The following is a 17,771-nucleotide window of genomic DNA, read 5'->3' on the forward strand; positions in this document are numbered from 1 at the left end:
CGTGATCTGCAGAGTGTGGTTAAAGAAATTTAATATAGAGAAAAGGCAACTGAAATAATGACTGATAACTGCATAAAATATGGGAGAGGAAATAATAGGCAATTTAGGTTTGACCTCAGGACTGTCTTTCAACAGGGACATTATTTAGACAATGGAGTAATTTGCCAATGTAGGTTGCTCAAGCCCCGTCATTAGAGAAGTTCAATAGGAGACTAGAAAATAAATACCTGGGTTTAGTGCAGAGAATAATTGTGCACTAGATGCTGGCGCTCGACTCAATGACCCAGATGCTCCTTTCTAGCCTTATCTTCTGGGATTTATACTTACACATTCCTGTGTCCTTACACACAACCCTGTGTTGCTCTGCAGTGCCCCATCTGGCTAATGCAGGAGCTTTACTGATGAGCTCTAAAGGAAGCTCTCCCCAGTACTCCTCAGCTGTGGAAAATTGGTTTTCCTTTGGGGGAATACTATAGAGGATTCAGCACCCTGTCCTCCACAAAAAAAGAGTCTTTCAGGATAAGAAGTGGAAGCTGTTGCTGTCGGGAATGTTCTGGGTTTGGTTCCTTTCAGATTGTAACATAGGAGTCTGGTTCTATATAGCTGGCTGCTGGAGCTCCACCTGATTTCTGTCACCTTGGGACAGAGTGACCCATGGCCACATTGTTTTAAAACAACTTGAGGCAGGAGCTACCTTGTGGGGGGATGGAGGGTGGAGATGGACAGGGGAAAGCTCTCAACAGAGCGATTGAGCAGTGGCCAAGGTGGAGATGGTGAAGACACCGTCAGTGCAGAGATTTCAAGAACCAGGCTAGATAAGAAGTTAGTGGGCATGATGTCTGAAGGAGTCTTGCAGGATTTGGAGTAAGATGAGCTGTCAAGCTGGTATTATCTGACTCTTCTCTCTATGACTATAGAAAAGATATGCTCCGTCTAACTACATTATTGGAAACCCCAGTAGGGTTTCTGTAAGTCATCGATGTAGCAGGATCGCTGCCTTCCCACTAGTCCCGTGGAAAGGGAGTAAGCACTGCAAAGAGCTTCATGGATGAAGGGACTGTGTTGGGCCCTTTTCACTCTCTGTAATGGAGATGTCCCGGGGCTCCTCCCATCTTCTCTCAGAAGGATTTTTTATGTCTTTATTGAATGAGGAGGTGGAAGTTAAAACACTCCCTTTCCAGCCAGTCACTGCAACGTCTTTAGAAGTCATCTGTTTCTAGTGGGCTTTTCTTTGTATCACACCAGCTGCCTTGTGTGGCCAGAGCAGCCCCTGGCACTGTGCTCTATACAAGCAGAGAGTCTCAGGGGAAGAGTTTTTTTCTGCAGAGTCCAATTTTTTATTAGTTTTAGGATTAAAAACAAATCTTGATCATTTAACCCATACTACTACTACTTAGTCCCTCTCTAGCACTGTCCATTTGAAGGGGCCCCCACAACCACCCCGGAGAAGTAGGGGTCACTATTATTACTCCTCTTTACACATGGGGAAAATGAAGCAGAGAGGTTAAGTGATTTGTCTAAGGTCACACAGTGAATCAGTGGCAGAGGACAGAATTGCACCCAGGTCTCTTGATTCTCTTGTCCCCAGTAGGCCATGTTCCTCTTATAGCTGGGAGCAAAACCCAGGAGTCCTAAGTGCTCTGTCCTCTGGTCCAACATTCCCCCCAAACTGTCCTCCTCTCCCCTTCTGCTCTCACTTAGCACAACATTCTTTGATAGCATGAGACTTGCTTTGCTAGGTTTGAATTGTGCGAAGGAGTAAGGTGTGTAAAGGGCAGTCGGCATTGCTGAGCTCCATGCTAGCAGCCGTTGCCACCTTTCTGGGAAAAAAGCTGGTGGTGACATCAGTGGTATTGGATGTGGCTCTGTAGCTGTGGTGTCAGGGACCATTTGGCTGTAACCCTGGTGTAAAGTGCAATTGACTTCTCTTGCAAACCTGGGCAAGGCAAGCAATTCTGTTTAGCAACAACTGTTATTCTTGGCCCTGAATGCATCTTAGGATTTTTACTCCTAACGTCTTTTGCATTAAAACTGGACCTTTTGGGTTTCAGAGCTCACCTGTCCCTGTTGCTTATGCCCAGCATGAAAGGCTATTTGACCTCTGTTCCAGACACCACAAATGGTTGCTGTTGAAGTAACACAGACAGAGAGCAAGATCCCAAGTCTGAGAATCATAATAGGACTTGGACTCCCATATGCAGCCATTAGGATGTGGCTGATGAGTTCAACCTTTAAGGTTTGCCCTTTGGGTATGGTACCAAGCAGTGGGTATAACCCCCATAGTAAGTTCCTGGAACGAACTTCTCAGTGTCCATGCAGAACACCTTTCTGCTGGGGATATTTCCCGTTTGTAGGATCCTGGAGCAAAGTTCTATTTCGGGTGATTTCTTGTAACACATTGTGTTGTGTATCCAGGTTGAGGCCCCAGAAGAATACAGTAATTTATCATTTTCTGAGAAGGCTGTGAAGGATTCCATCTGAAAACTGACAAGATCTGACAGGTCTGCAGCACTCTGAAGGCTGCAGCTTACTTAAATCTGTTGGGTCTGTGTGTTTGCCCTCGCCCAGCACGGCTGAGGATGGGATGCGGGAGTGCATTCCAGGTTCGGGATTAACTACTAGCCATTTCTTTTCTTTTCCATTTTTAATCTTTTAAAACAAAGAGAAAGCACCATCTGGCTCATGCGTAAGTAGGATGCAAAATGCTTTACAAAGGTGAACTGCTTAATTTCCTGTTACACGTTTGGATACAGAAAACAAACATTGATGTAATAAAAGCAAAAGAGTGATTTGTTCTCCCTCTCTCCATGTTCAGTCTGAAGACAGATGTGTTCTTTCCCACGCGGATCACTTAGGAATCCCATCAGCTCTTGCTTTTAAACCTGCTTTGACAAGACAGGGTTTCTTATGGGGATGGGGAGGAAGTGTTTTTTGGCAAGTATGAAAAGATCTGAGATAAAATCTTTGATTAGAAAGAGAGGGAGGGTGGTGGGGTGGGACGGGGACGAGCAGAATCCTAAAACCTGTGTGCATTCCGCAGAATTGAAGGAACATTGGTGTAAAGCGTTGTTTAATGTTCCATTTCGTTTTTGGTTTTGATCCCTGTGGGAATAAAGGATTGAATAGCTGTGTATTGGTGAGAAAATACTTTTTTTTAAAATTTCATGACTGGAATCTTTTTCAGAAAAAAAGACCCAGGACTGCAATGAGAGGAAGGGGGACTTGCAGGTCAGGATTTAGGTGCAGCAGATTTGTGTGGAGAGCCCTGGACTGGAGTAGCCGGGATTTGTAAATTAAGTCAGGACTGAGATTCTTTGACAGCTGGGGATGGACAGGAATGGAACAGCAGAGGGTGCTGCAGGTGTGGGCTGTGCTTGGATCCTAAGAAGTAGGTGACTTCCTCACTCACACACTCCACTCTTAGGCACTACCTCAGGGAAAGATCCCAACCAGCTCTGGTACATGCCCTTGCTAGTCTTGGTGGAGTGTTGAATCTCCTCAGTGAGGTCATTGGGTTCCCCTTCACCAAAACGAGAGAGAAGCGATCACCGTGTCAGGAATACACCTGGCAACTGAAGGGTCCCCGGTGTTTTAATGAGTGGTGAATTGCGTTCCTAACAGTTCAGCTTGAATTGGGTGCTTCACTGGTGGTGTGCAAGCCCCTCAAGTCTGTAAAATCTGGTTGGAAATGTTGGAAGAAGATATTTTCTGGTGATATTTTGTCATTGGCCTGGTGGGTCGTGGCCAGAAGCATGGAGAGGCATGGAAATGGAAAGTTAACAGAATTCTTTCCAGAACCCTATGTGGCTCAGGATTAATATGAGCTCTGGGTGAAAGTTCAGGTCTTTTCTCCTTTTTAATCCACTCCCCAATTTAAATTAAATACTTTCCACATGACACTATTGTAGATGCTTGCTTGTAATGGTAGGAGACCAGGGGATGGAAGGGTGACATTTCTAAGTCGTTGGAAGAGAACCCTGATCCTAGCTTCTCTGTAGCCAACATCTAATGATGCCCAGTTAATGTCCTAACATGGATATGACAGCAGGAATGGGAGCAGAATAGGGGAGTTTGGTAGCATCAAAAGCAGTGAAACCTCGTTACGACATCATTCCTGGTATAAAAACATTGGATAGTGTTTAGTCCCCGTCATTTTTCAATTCATTTAAGAGTTTCAGCTCTAATCTAGCCATTGGCATTTCTCACACATCCATTGCCATGGTATTTTAGTACTATAGAATCCTTCATGAATATAATGTCCCTGTTATCTCTTCTCCTGCTGCTCTGGGACTTTGCTTTATTGTCTATCTCCATGTCGCATGAGGGCAGTGTGGCATTCACTGTGACGCTCTTAGCACCAAGAAAAATGCCCAGCTACAGCACAGCAGTGCCAGCAAGCATAGTACCTCCCTGCCCCAAGTTTGGATGCAATGTCACATCTCATCCAATCCCCAGTAGAGTTAGAACAGGTTTTGCTGTACCACTATGTAAAAGTGGTTTTAAAATGTACTAGTATTTAGAGCTAATCCATCAGCCTTCCCGTCTTAGAAATCTGGCTGAAGTTTACTGGGCAAAAGTGGGGGAAATTGATTTGGCACCCGCCCTGCTGGCATTACTGTACTTCATTCCCATTTGACTTATGCTAATTAGCAGAGCGCTAACCCTTTCCCCTTAATTAATACTGAAGAAATAATGGTCTGTGAAATACCAGCCACTTCTCACTAGGAATTGCTGAAGAGCTGTCCACTCTCACCCCTCTTGCAATTTTTCCAGGAGGCATGTCTGAAGCACCAGAAGCCTGCGCACTATGCGGAGTGTGCATAGGAGCACTGCGGGCTCTCCCCTCCGTATCCCCGTCTGGGACTTTGAAACACACCACTTTCCAAATGGCCATCCCTGTCTAGTCTTACTGACTTTGCTATAAGCTCTTGGGCAGCCCATATACCACATGTAGGACTTTGCAGCTTCACAGTGCAGTGCTAACGCTGGCTAATGAATCCAAGTCACCTCACCTTTCTGTACCTCAGGTTCCCCTTCTGTAAAATGGAAGTGATAATACGATTTACAGCCTGGCAATGCTGGAAATTTTTATGTCTGTAAAAATGCTTTGAGATCCGCAGATGAAAGGAAGTTGGAGCTGGACAGAGTATTCTGATTAATTAAGGGCTCCCCATAATATAGGAGACACCGTGGCAGAGTATGTGCTAGATTCACATACAGAGATAGTCATGGGTGCTGTTAGGGGACTGTAAGAGTTATAGAAGGTGCCTCAGGGTGACAGAAAGGGAACCAAAAAGAAAAGGAGGACTAGTGACACCTTAGAGACTAACCAATTTATTTGAGCATAAGCTTTCGTGAGCTACAGCTCACTTCATCGGATGCATTCAGTGGAAAATACAGTGAGGAGATTTATATACACACACCTGGAGACCTTCAGAATGCATGCAGATGTGCCTGCAAACTGGTGGCCGGAGACTTGCAATGAACTTGGCCAGATAATGGAGATCTCCACTACTGGTGGGACTGTTTTTCTCAGTGTAACTTTGTATCCTTTTAGGGAGCACTATGCGACTGCATTCTCCCCACTTTAATATCTCTCTATTCCAGTGCCAGCGTCAGTCACCAACTTCCCAGACGAGGACTGGATGGGACTCCCATCAGAATACAGCCATGCTGCTGCTTACTCAGCTGGTGCTCAGTATTCAGGGCTCAGCATGCTCCCTACTCAGTGTGCCAGTCCCTCCTGGCAGCCAGAAGTGAGAGAGCAGGACTGGGAGTCACCCAGGTTTGGAAGGGGAGGCTTCAGTGTGGCAGTGCAGGAAAAATACCCCTGGGCCAGGCACACTGGGTGTTCTGCGTGTGTAGGAAGAGACTGCACAATATTAAATGTGTTGGTCTTTGATATCACTCCGGCTCCTGTAAAACCTCTGCAAATGGAATTCACGGTACAGTTCAATATCTCCTGTAAGTAGATGTAAGAGCAGCATCTTGTGTTTCATCCGGGCTCTTTTCCCCACCCTCCGCCCCTCGCTTTTACACCGATGGGAAAAAAAACAACAAATTGTAAAGGTTCTTTTTTTCCTCTCTCTCTCTCTCTCTCTCTCTTTGATAGTTAAGAGCCCCTCACAAAGTAGTGTGAGTGCAGAAGAATTAATTGGGGTAATTAGGTTGTGTTGTAATTCATGGCATTTTCTCAGGAATGGTAATTACCCTAATTCCCCGCCCTCAGCCCTCCCTTCTCTTCCCCCCCCCCCATGCCCATCTCATGGCTGCGTTGCTGTTTTGATGTATATACTGTTCATTTAATTTCTGTAATGAGAGGGATGTGGCCGGCTAAGACCTCTCACCAGCCCAGTGACGTCTTCTTTGAAGCACAAACACAAAAGGGGACTATGAAGAATAGTCTGTAATCAACGAGTGAAAACGCCGGCCTGCCAGCCGTGCTAGGAGGCTTGACCTCTGCCCCAGTATCACCACCAGCTCAGGATTTGTGCCACCAGACTCTGAGTCGTAGCATCGTCACCAGGGGATGATGCTCGTAAGCGCGTTCAGGTAAAATGAGAACCAACCTGAACCTTTACCCACGGCTTAAACGGAACCCCAAAACTTTATCCAGAGCTCAAACTAAATTCAGGACCTAGTGCCTGAGGTCACCACATCCCTGCATCTTGCCCAGAGCTAAGTGGACTCCCAGAGCTAGCTAAACCCCTCCAGTTTCATGAGCACATGAGCTTTCAACCAGAGCTCAATACAGCTCCCCAAATCTTCATCAAGAGCTTGAACTGAGGCCTTGAGCCTTCTTCCAGCGGTGGAGCTCAACTTCAGAAGTTTGGTGAAGTCAGAAGCAGTTCGGTTAGCTCTTCCTTTAACTTGTACCTTGCTCTGTTTGCATCTCATGTTTGCAGAATACATGAAAGCATCAGGCCATTGTGTAAAAGCCAATTCGCTCACCAGCAAATACAGGAAGTCTCCCAAGAGACCCTGTTCTCGTGAGATTTCCAGCCTCATCTCTACACCAGTATGGTCTGGAGAAATTCCAATGAGCTGTGGGTAATCAATCAAATGCTGAACCCATATGAGTGAGGGGCAAACCAAAACCAGTAACGTAGAGGTTCCATTTTATTCAATACAGAGAAATCCAGGTGATTATCCAAATAGTCTGTGCTTCTTGAACCTGCACAACTGCATTGCAAATCATGAGGCAGCAAACCTTCTGGTGAGATTTCAGGGTTCTTCTGCTTCCCTCTACTTAAATTCCAGTTATGCCTAGACCCTAAGGGCTGGATTCTCTGCTGTAACCAATTTCTGCTGGGTGAAGCAAACAGATGCAGGGGCAAAGGAAGCTGTTGATGGCTCCCTGCTTGTAGAGTCAGTTCTTCTCCAGCCCCACCATAGATTAAAGAAGCCGAGAGCCTGCTCTAATCTATGCTGGCCAGCTGTGGCTCCCAGTGGATATCCGTCAGATGGAGATTGCCGGAGCAGTGTGCTCTAGCCACACCATTCCCCACCTCCCATATGCCAAGGGCTGCACAGAGAATACTTCAGGAGCCAGATGTGGCAGAGAGGGAGTTCTCACCGGTGTCTGGTCCCTTAGTGCCACCAGAGCCATGCAAAGGGGAGAGTACAAAGCTGACCCTAGGATATTACATATGAAGCCAGACAGACGAGAAGGATGAGAAATGTGTTTCCCGATTTTTTTTGGACACTTCCACTTATTGTCCCAGGTGGCACCAGAAACTACAGAGAAAATGAAAAATAATTCACGTAATATTTTAGAAAAGCCTTTGCCACATTCAGGGAGATGAGTTAAGAATTAGATGCAGCAAGTCCCTCCTCTCTACCAGTGCTGGGCCTATACTCTTCACAGCTCCCCAGCTTATCAGCTGACTCCTCCTGCTTGCTCCCTACCCGCAATGTTGTGACCTCACCATTCATCTCCATTGCAGCACCTGTGAGGTCACAAGCAGGAAGGGGCAGCAGAGGAGAAGGGTGGTGTCACGGAGTCCCTGGGCGATGCTCTGGAACTGCTCCCCATGAAGCCAGTCAGGACTCTGGGGCAGTCTCCTTCCTGTGAGCAGCCTGTCTGCAGGACACACAGCTCACCTGGCTTCCCTCTTCCTGGGTCTGACCTTGGAGCATTCCGCCTCCTCTGCCCCTCCGTGTGCTTCCCACAGCGAGTCCGCCCAGGTGGGGTCCTGGGGAAGCTAGAGGGTCCTGCACCCCAACTTCGCAGCCAGACATGACTCTCAGCCAGCCAGTAAAACAGAGGTTTATTAGACGACAGGGACATGGTCTAAAACAGAGCTTGTAGGTGCAGAGAACGGGACCCCTCAGCTGGGTCCATTTTGGGGGGCAGTGAGCCAGACAACCACATCTGCCCTTCACTCCATGTCCCAGCCAGCCCCAAACTGAAACTCCCTCCAGCCCCTCCTCCCCTGGGCTTTGTTCCTTTCCCAGGCCAGGAGGTCACCTGATTCCTTTGTTCTCCAACCCTTTAGCTCTCACCTTGCAGGGGGGGAGGGCCCAGGCCACCAGTGGCCAGGAAACAGGGTGTCGGCCATTCTCTGTGTCCAGACCCCTGCACACACCTGCCCTCTAGGGCTCTGCAATGATCATACACCCTTACCCCACCCCCTAGATACTTAAGAACTGCATAGGGGAAACTGAGGCACCCCCCACACTATTCAGCGGAAACATTAAGAACGGTCCCACATCGTCACAGGTGGCAAGCTGTCTCTTAGCCACAAACACCTTGGTGATCAGCAAGGGAAGAGGAGGTGGAGAACTTATGAGAGTTTAATGGGAGCTTGGTAAATTATGGCTTGGCTTGTTTTTTTTTTTAATGTGTTGCTTACGGCAGTGGCTTTTTCAGTGGATAGACTTGAAGGTTTCCCCTGGTGCAAAAGGCAAATTGAAAACCTCGCTATGAAAATTAACATATAAATATCTTCCTCATCCTCTGTAATTAAGATATTTGCATGGGAAGAGAACATGTTTCTCCTGACTCCTGCGTGGCCTGAATTCTCTCTCTCTTCCCCTCCATTTCATAATCCTCCTCCTCTCCCAGCCACCCTCTGCGAACTCCTACTCCAAACCAGCTGGAGATGAAAGAGGGAGAAAGATGGTATTTGCAAACAGCTGTGCTTAAGAAATGGACCATTTAGGGCTAGGCATTCAGAGAGAACATGCTCCACGTACAATCAGGCAATGATGCACAAAATGGCACATATATAGAAATAGAAATCTTTTTTAGGAGGGTAGCACAAGTACTGAGCACAACTGAAAATAGTTCTCTTTCTGTGCATGCCACGCTGAATTGGGGAGGAGGGGAGAATCATTTATGTGGGCATCACATCATGAGATTGTCAAAGGAATTCACAGGGAGGAAATGTTTATATTTTCTTACTCCAAACCCCCTTTCCTTTCTGCAGTAATTAGTGAGTGACAACATACAGGACCTATAGTTCTGAAATACTTCGCCAGTATCTCACAGCAGCAGGGTAGTAACTCCATTCCTAGTTTTTCCAATACATATGAGGATAGCTTATGAGATCATTGGCTTTTTTAGCCAGCTTCAACAGCTTCTTCATATTTGCTTGAATTTGGGTTTCTCTCTCCCTAAGTTATTTGTGATTGAATAAGCACGTGGTAAGGGATCAGACACAGGGAAAATGTCTCTTGCAGCCCCATGTTTGAGGTGGGATTTGCATTGTGCTGTATTGGTGTGTTTTTCCATTGTTGATGACTTCATTTGCTCTGTATCTTTTTTGATGCCCGTCCTGTGACACAGCTGGCTGGGAGAGTTTGTGCAGTGGACTTTTCTAACTCTGTAACATTTTAATGAACAGGAAATTTAAACATAAGTGAAATCATTTTCTCAACCTCCTTCCCACCCAGTTCTCATTCCTCAGGCATTTGCTTTGTTCGGAATAGAGCAAAGCAATTTAGGGGCTTTTCAGCCATTCAGACAGCAATTGCCTGAACGGGATGATCCTGCAGCTACAGGTAGCAGCTAAAATTTGCACCGCTAACTCTGGTGAAAAGGTGCACGTGAGTGTAACTAGGTGGCCAGGCCTCCCAAACCCCCTTACTTCTTTGCTTTAATTTGGCAGCAGTCCATGTTGTGTTCTTAAGCACCGCCTATGAAAATGGTCACATGTGCGCGGAGCTCCAACTAAATGCACAGCTCAGGGATGTCCCTTTAATTTTTGCCTTTGGAGTCCAGTTCACTGGAGAGGACTTACTCACTGATTTCACAGTATCTGCCACGGCCATTCAACATTATTTGCCCAGTGACAGTCTCCCCTGACTCCCCTTCTGCTTTGATACAGCCGAAGTCTAATTTCAGTGTTTTCTCCTCCATTCTTTTATAATATTTTTTGTCTTCTTCCCTTCTTTGGGCCCAGTTCTCTGAGAGGTGGAGCATCTGTCACTCCCACCAGTGTGGGTAGAATTCGAGGCCAGTCATAATCTTGCAGCATAGGGTCCTGTATTTCCAAAATGTGACTGAAATAACGGGGGGGGGGAGGAAGTACTGTAAATGAAACTCAGGGTGTCACCATAAGCTGCTTAATAACTTTGCACTACTGCAAATCAGGCCTGTAACTCAGCTTCCCCCGTCTGAAATGGTATAATTCCTCCCTACCTCACGGGGGTATTGTGCGGTTTAATTGCTGTTTGTGAAAAGCACTATAGAGTTGGAAGTTGTCACAGAAAGGCAGATTACTGACTCCCTGTGAATCACTTTTCTGCCTGACATGCTGCTCCTCTGGCCTAGGATACCCTGTAAACTAAATAAAAGTGAAACAAGTTGCTCTCATGAGTCCACATTTATATTGCTGCTCTCAGTGGTCCCTAATGCTGGGGGGCATGTGTAGCATAGAATAGCATAGCATCTGTGTTACTGCTGTATTACGCTGCAAAATTAGATACAAGAATAACCGCTCCAGTAGGAGTGCTGGCACATAACCATCCATTATATAGTGGGTGCTTTATCCTGTGAAACTTTAGGACCTTAATTCTGAGAGGCTTTGAACACTCCCTGTCAGGGTCTGAGCAGCTTGAATTCCTCTTTGCTTCAGTGAAAGTGACAAGCACTCAGCACCTTACAGGATCAGGTCCTCAGTCTTGATTCAGGCCAAATGTTCCCTGGAAGTTGTGGCTGAGTAAAGGCCTGGGTCTGGGCCCTGTCCCACCTGCAGTGATATAAATCCAAGTATGTCATTCTAAGGAGGATATTTAGTAGCAAAGGAACTGGAGATATCTAGGAGTTGGACACAGGGGACAGTTTCAGCCTTTTGCAGTTCCTCCTGTGCTGCAAGAAAGAAAGAGACTCTTTGTACAGGGTCTCGGTGTTATTCGGTGGCTTTTACCATGTAGGTCAGGGGTCTAATTCACAGGTGCCCATCCCTTTGTTTAGTCCTTTGCGCTTGTTTAAATGATGACCCCAGGGGCAGAGCAGGGGTGCACCACGCCTCAGCACAATAGTGGGGATCTGTCTGACCCCATGCTCACGATGAGTGTTGTAAAGCTGTTAGAATGTTGCAGCCAGTGATCGACATACAGTTCAGTTAAAGACATACCCTCTCCCTTCTTGTCCCCCTGCTTCATCCCCCCCACATACTCCCTCCCCTTCTCTTTTGTTTTTCTCCTTCCCTTGTTTTCACCCATTCACTGTCAGGAAGGGCCGCATCCGAAGGGCCAATGCAGCGCAGCGTGGCAGCGGCAGAGACTAGCACGACCAGCAGCTAAAACAGTGAGTGGATTTCTACTCCAGGGGGCAGTTTGAAGGCTGGGGAGTCGTCTGGATCGAGCATGTGATGACTTACGGGATTGGCTTTGGGACTGGTCTGCCGCAGTGCACGTGGCAGTGGAGGGGACCCCACCCCTTGTGTAGGAGGAGAACGCAACCTGCCCCCACAACAACTTCATACAGATAAACAGCCTCTCAGTGTAGCTGAAACAAATTACAATAAGGCATGTGCTGCGTTAAGTGTCTGGCTGTCTCTTGGAAGGCCCCTGGCATTGCTGTCAGGGAGCAGGGCTCGAGCAGTTAATGTCTGTCACCAGAATCGCACAATAGCGTGAGTTTAGATCCAGCGTCGACAGACGATATAAGGGCCATTGCAGCAGTTAAACGGGCTTCATCCCAAATATGATTTTGCTGCTTTCTTGCATTTCAGTGCAGTAACCAGAATGGCACTGCAGGACATGGATGGAATTAGTGTAAGAACTGATGTCATTTGTATCCTCTGCCCTGAAGGCAATGGCGGATTAGCCACTGGGCCAACGGGGCCTGTGCCCAGGGGCATCGGGCAATTGTGGGGCCCTGGAAGAATAGGGTCCCCGCACCCTGACCTGCTCTACCCACCCAGTGCTCCTTCTGGGGAGCAGGGTCGGGGCATGGGGGCTTGCCCCGCTCTGCCCGCCTGCCTACTCCTGCCAGGGAACGGGGTCAAAGCACAGAGAAGGGCAGAAGCAGCATGTCCCAAGCTGATGGGTCCTTTCAGTTGGCTGTGGGTCCAGCCCCACCTCTGCCTGGCTCAGGTCTCCATCCCCGCTGGGGAAAGTTAGTGCAGCTACATGACAAATGCAGCTAAATCAGGCCCAGATGGAGGGCTGAGCCAGAAGCCTGCAGCTGCAGGGAGCCCAAGGCAGCAAGGGAAAAGCAAGCTCGAAGGAGGCCTGCCAGCCCCCACAGCCAGAACAGGATTACAGGGACAGCTCAGAGAAGCTACAGCCAACTGGAATGACCATCACAGGCTCCACAGGGCTGTGAGATTCCGGGCACAGGTGGGGCCACTTACCAGAGTTATCAATCTGACTGGGAGGGGCTAAGGACTAAGCCAAGATGCTGTAAGAAACAAGAGCCCTCATGGCTGAATCTAGTCTAAAGTGATCCAGTCTGGGTGCCAGGCAAGGGAGGAGAGGCCAGTGCTCGTGCAGGGCCATGCCGTGTCCCCAGCGTACCCTGTGGGATGGCGGCTGGTCACACAGAGCCCACCTCTCCCAGGGTCCAGCCCAGCCCACCAGACCAGGCAGTTTGCAGAGCCAGTTCCCTGTGCCAGCCAGCATGGCCATGTGACCTGCAGCCAGGGTAGAGATTGGTGTTTGAAAGCCTTTATTTCAAGAACCTGGCTAGTTTCCAGGTGTACGTGGGGTTCCTGACCAGAGGTGCTCCTGCCGGACAGGCCCCTGTGCCCCGACCCCATTTTCCTGGTAGGAGTGCCCAGGAGGTTTGGGGGGCCCCCACTTGCTCTGGCCCAGGGCCCCACAAAACCATAATCCGCCTCTGCTTGAAGGGAGTCTTTTTAACAGGATTGTCCCCTGTGCATTCACACTGTTTTTTGTCTTTCATTCACGTCTTTGTGACTGAATAAATACTGCAGAGGTCAACTCCAGCAAAACATAATAACATGTAACTTCTTCATAGCTCCTTTCATCCAAAGTCTCTGCAAACTGTGAGCCTGATCCTGCAAACACTTACCCCTGGACTGCCATGAACAATCCCCATGGAAGTTAATGGGACTCTTCACTCTAGAAAGGGCTATACCTGGTACTGTTTGCAATATCAGGCTCCACATAAATGCAGCACCCCACTGAGAGTGGATACATTTGGACAAGAGAACACTACCATACTCGGATGCAAAGTTCCCTGAGCTCTTGCATGTCCCGTGTTAACGTTTCGTCCCAAACACCCAAACACTCTCTTCCTTTGGCTGCACTGTCATTGCAAATGGCTCTTTGCTCATAATTGTACTAACCACCTGGAAATTTGTTGCTTCCTTTTATTGGTTTTATTTGTTTTCCAGTGTAGATAACATGCAAATTAACAGCATATCTTATACCATTTAGTAATACAACCATTTGATAATTTTAATATATTGGCAAATACAAAGAACAAGTTATTCTGGGTGTTGTGTGGGGGAGAGGGGTGGAATTTACTTAGAAATATCCCCTGGTATCCCTTCCAGCAGGGCCTTGCAGCCTGCCATGGAGGTCAGTAGACTCCAGCTCCCTCGGACTGACTGAGGGAAGTGAGTCCCGGACTTGAGAGCTCTGCACTGACCATGCTTTAGGGGAGACCCAAATAGCTTGTATCGAGAGGGAGGGTGCGCCAGTGCTCTGCCACTGAATTCCTGTGTGACCTCAGGCAAGTTATTTAGTCTCTGTGCCTCAGCTTCCCATCTGTAAAATGGACATAATAGAACGCCCTACCTCACAGGCGATAAATACATTTAAGAAGATTGTGAGGCATTGTGAAGGGTTTCCCACTCACCACAGGGTCTGGGAATTAGCACCTCCCTTACACCATCTAGCACCCTCTTCTGTGGGTTATTCATGGTATGACCCCCTCACTCTCTTCATGACTCAGGACGCTCCTTCTTCATGACTCAGCCCTCCAGCCTGGTCACTATATAGTCCTCCCCTTCTAGGGTAGGAAAGTCCCACCATACAATATCCTTGTGCCATTTCAGACAGTCTTCTGTTTCAACTCCAGGTCCTGTGCAGCTTTGCCAGTGGCTGGTAGGGAAACCCAGTCCCGCCCACTACTTCAGCTTCCAGCCCCGGGATCCTACAATTAGCAACCTAAGTCTGCTCAGTCCGAGACTGTTGTTTTCCTGGGCTCTTTCCTGCCCCATTTCTCTATGTCCTTGCCTATCTCTGGGTTTCCACCAGAGATTCCTCCAGTCTCTGTGGCTACTTCACCCCTCTGAGCCTCTTGCCAGACTCCCTAATCCAGGACAGGACCCTCAGAGCTTTCTCTTCTCCTGGATTTCCTCCTTGTCCCTGACCAACTCCCTTTCTCTTTAGGAAGTAACTGCAGACCTCACCCCTTCAGCCACCTCCTACTTGCACTTCCTGGCTTTACACTCCTATCCCAGGTGGGCTTCATCTGCCATCAGGCCTATCAAGCCTTGGTTCCACCCCAGATGCAGCATCCTGGCCCACATTAACCCCCTGAGGGCTTGTGTGGGGGGTCAACACCCCATCACAGCTGCTCAGAGACTGTGGTGATGGGGCCATATAAGTTACTGAGATAAACAGAATCTTTGGTCGAGAACTGCACAGGGAAACGTTGTTGGCAGAGATACACAATGTACCCTGCTTGGAACTGGGTCTCCGAATCAGTCCAGGTGTGGTGAGCTCTGAAAATTCTCAGGTTGGAAAAAACAGCAGGAGCTGGAAAGTATCCACCAGTGCAAGGACCATGCTGTGATTCCTTAGCCCTTTCCTTACCTGGCTTGTGCAACACTACCAGTCGTAGGCGCCGACTCCGTGAAAAATAGTGGGTGCTCATCACCCACCGGCAGCCCCCCAAACAGCTCCGCCGCCTTCTCTCCACGCCTCCTGCCCGCCAGTGGTCCTGCCCATCAGCTCCTCTCCCTCCCGCTCAGTGCCTCCCACTCACCACGGATCCGCTGTTCAGCAGCATGCAGGAGGCGCTGGGGGGGGAAAGGGGAGGAGCGAGGGCACGGAGCCCTCTGGGGACAGGGCAGACTAGGGGCAGGGGTGGGGGCTTGGGGAAAGGGGTGGAGTGGGGTCAGAGCCAGGGGCAGAGCGGGGGTTGAGCAACCCCCAGCAACTCATGAAGACAGCGGCTATGCTGCCATTACCGGGCAAGGACATTAGTCTAGCTGCAGTGCTGTAGGATGTGGCCTTGCCTGGTGAGCTCATGCCATTAGCCAGGCATTAGAACCTATCAAGAGGTGAGAGAGACATACATGCATATGTAACAGGTGTCTTCCTGAACACACAGCTCTCTCTTTCCTTTCTGCCTGCTGCCACCCAAACAGGATCTTTTTTCTTAATTAGTTAATGTTTTATTAAACAGGAGGCACCTAGCTCAGAAGCAAGAGGTTTAACTCAGAATCTCACACAACCCATACAAAAATACTGCATTAAAAGAACATAAAGGTTGCAAAGTGAAGCGTGCAAAAGTCAGGTACTGGAAAGGTCAAGACTGCCTGTGCATCCTTAACTTCTACACTCGGATGTATGCATCACCCTACAGTCTTTAATTATATGATCGTGAGCTATTATTCCTGCAAGAGCCACAGGATGGACAGTGCTCAGTAAACATGGGCAATTGTTCTTTATTTCTTAGTGTTCATTGTGTGGCTCCATGTCTCATTTGCTGCACACCATCCAGCTTCCACACGGAGATTTTTTTCTTTCTTTATTGTCTTTTTCTATGTCATTCATCACTGCAGTGTCTGAGAACCTCACTAATCTCTATCTGCACAGCACTCTTGTGAAGCTGGGAAATTTTATTTCCCCATTTTACAGATGAGGACCCAGGTTACAGAGAGATCAAGTGAATTACTTGTGGTCACACAGCAAATCTGTGGCACAAGCAAGACCAGAATCCAAATCTTGGGAGTCCCAAGCCATGGCCGTAATCACAAGGCTATCTCTTCTCTACCAGGGGGCCTCTACGTTATTCACTACACACCATACAACATCTGCAGTGAAAGAGGAAAGGATGCTGTGGATACCACCCTCATTCATGACACACCATACAATATCTGCAGTGAATGAGGTGAGATGTTCAGATCCCCAGAATAAATCACTGCACAGCCTGGCCTCATTCATTCTCCAGCATGTACATTGCATGAAGCAAGGGTCCTGTGGAAAAACAGTGTGTGATCATGTAACTGAAAATGGTATCACATTGCAGAGGTACGGGGGGGGGGGGGGCAGAGCTAAGGTTATACTTTGGCTAAAGGAGATTCCCCTGAAGCTTGTAATAGCAAAGGGCCTATGACACACTGTAGTGCTCATTTCATCCAGTAGAGAGCAATGGTGCACATGTGTACGCGCACACATACACACTTGCCAGTTCATTACAGTACAGTATAGACCAGTGGCTCTCAACCTTTCCAGACTTCTGTACCCACTTTCAAGAATTTGATTTGTCTTGCATACCCCCAAGTTTCACCCCACTTTAAAACTACTTGCTTACAAAATTGCTGACTTTCTCATTTTTACCATATAATTGTGAAATAAATCAATTAGAATATAAATATGGTACTTATATTTCAGTGGATAGTATATCGAGCAGTATAAACAAGTCGTATGGAATTTTAGTTTGTGCTGACTTTGCTAGGGCTTTTTATGTAGCCTATTGTAAAACTAGGCAAATATCTAGATGAGCTGATGTACCCCCTGGTTGAGAACCACTGGTATAGACTACTAGAGCAATTGGCTCAGAGGGCTCAGTGTGCAAAGCCACTATGTGAACTAAGTCCCCCATTCAGTTATTTAAATTGACACTTATTCACCCAAAAGAGGCATCGTTAAGAAGAGGTTAGACAAACATGAGTCGGGGTGGTCTAGCTATGTAATACTGCCTGAGTGCAAGGGGCTGGACTAGATGACCTCTTAAGGTCCCTTCCAGCCCTGCATTTCTAAGATTCTGTGTGTGGAGGGTCTACGGGCTGAGGTGAGCATCAGCGTATGGGATTTGAGTGTTCTGTTTTGGTGCGTTTGAAAACCGGGCCTAGGAACTTTTTAAAACAGTCATTAGAGCTCTATTATACCTGGCTGAATCCTTCCAACAAATTAGAAGATTTTATTAGTCTAGGATCTGAAAATAATTGCTGCCATTACTATTTAAACTGTAAGTGCTCCAGAGGGAGCAACCTAAGTGGGTCTAAAATGCATGCAAATAGCCTTAGTCACCTTAAAAATCCCATGGGCTTTATATGCATCATCCACCAATCCCTGACCCACATGCAGAGCACCCGCTGGCATCAGTGGATTGGAGG

At 47.8% G+C, this 17,771-nt stretch overlaps 1 protein-coding gene across 4 annotated transcripts in view; it reads left to right on the forward strand.

Annotated features, from left to right (window-relative positions):
- The window catches only part of NTRK3 (neurotrophic receptor tyrosine kinase 3), a 455,727-nt gene that overhangs the window by 415,467 nt on the left and 22,489 nt on the right, over positions 1–17,771 (forward strand). For 2 of the 4 annotated variants that reach the window (XM_073304182.1, XM_073304180.2), the window contains exons 16-17: positions 11,681–11,755; positions 16,430–16,543. The exons of 1 other annotated variant lie outside the window; for it this stretch is intronic. In XM_073304182.1, coding sequence (XP_073160283.1) covers positions 11,681–11,755; positions 16,430–16,543 — 189 coding nt within the window. Of the gene's footprint in view, positions 1–2,415; positions 2,514–11,680; positions 11,756–16,429; positions 16,544–17,771 lie in introns of those variants that run through there. One more of the 4 variants, XM_073304183.1, reaches the window with a different exon arrangement.

This window comes from Lepidochelys kempii, chromosome 10 (assembly GCF_965140285.1).
Source record: "Lepidochelys kempii isolate rLepKem1 chromosome 10, rLepKem1.hap1, whole genome shotgun sequence".
Lineage (NCBI taxonomy): Eukaryota > Metazoa > Chordata > Testudines > Cheloniidae > Lepidochelys > Lepidochelys kempii.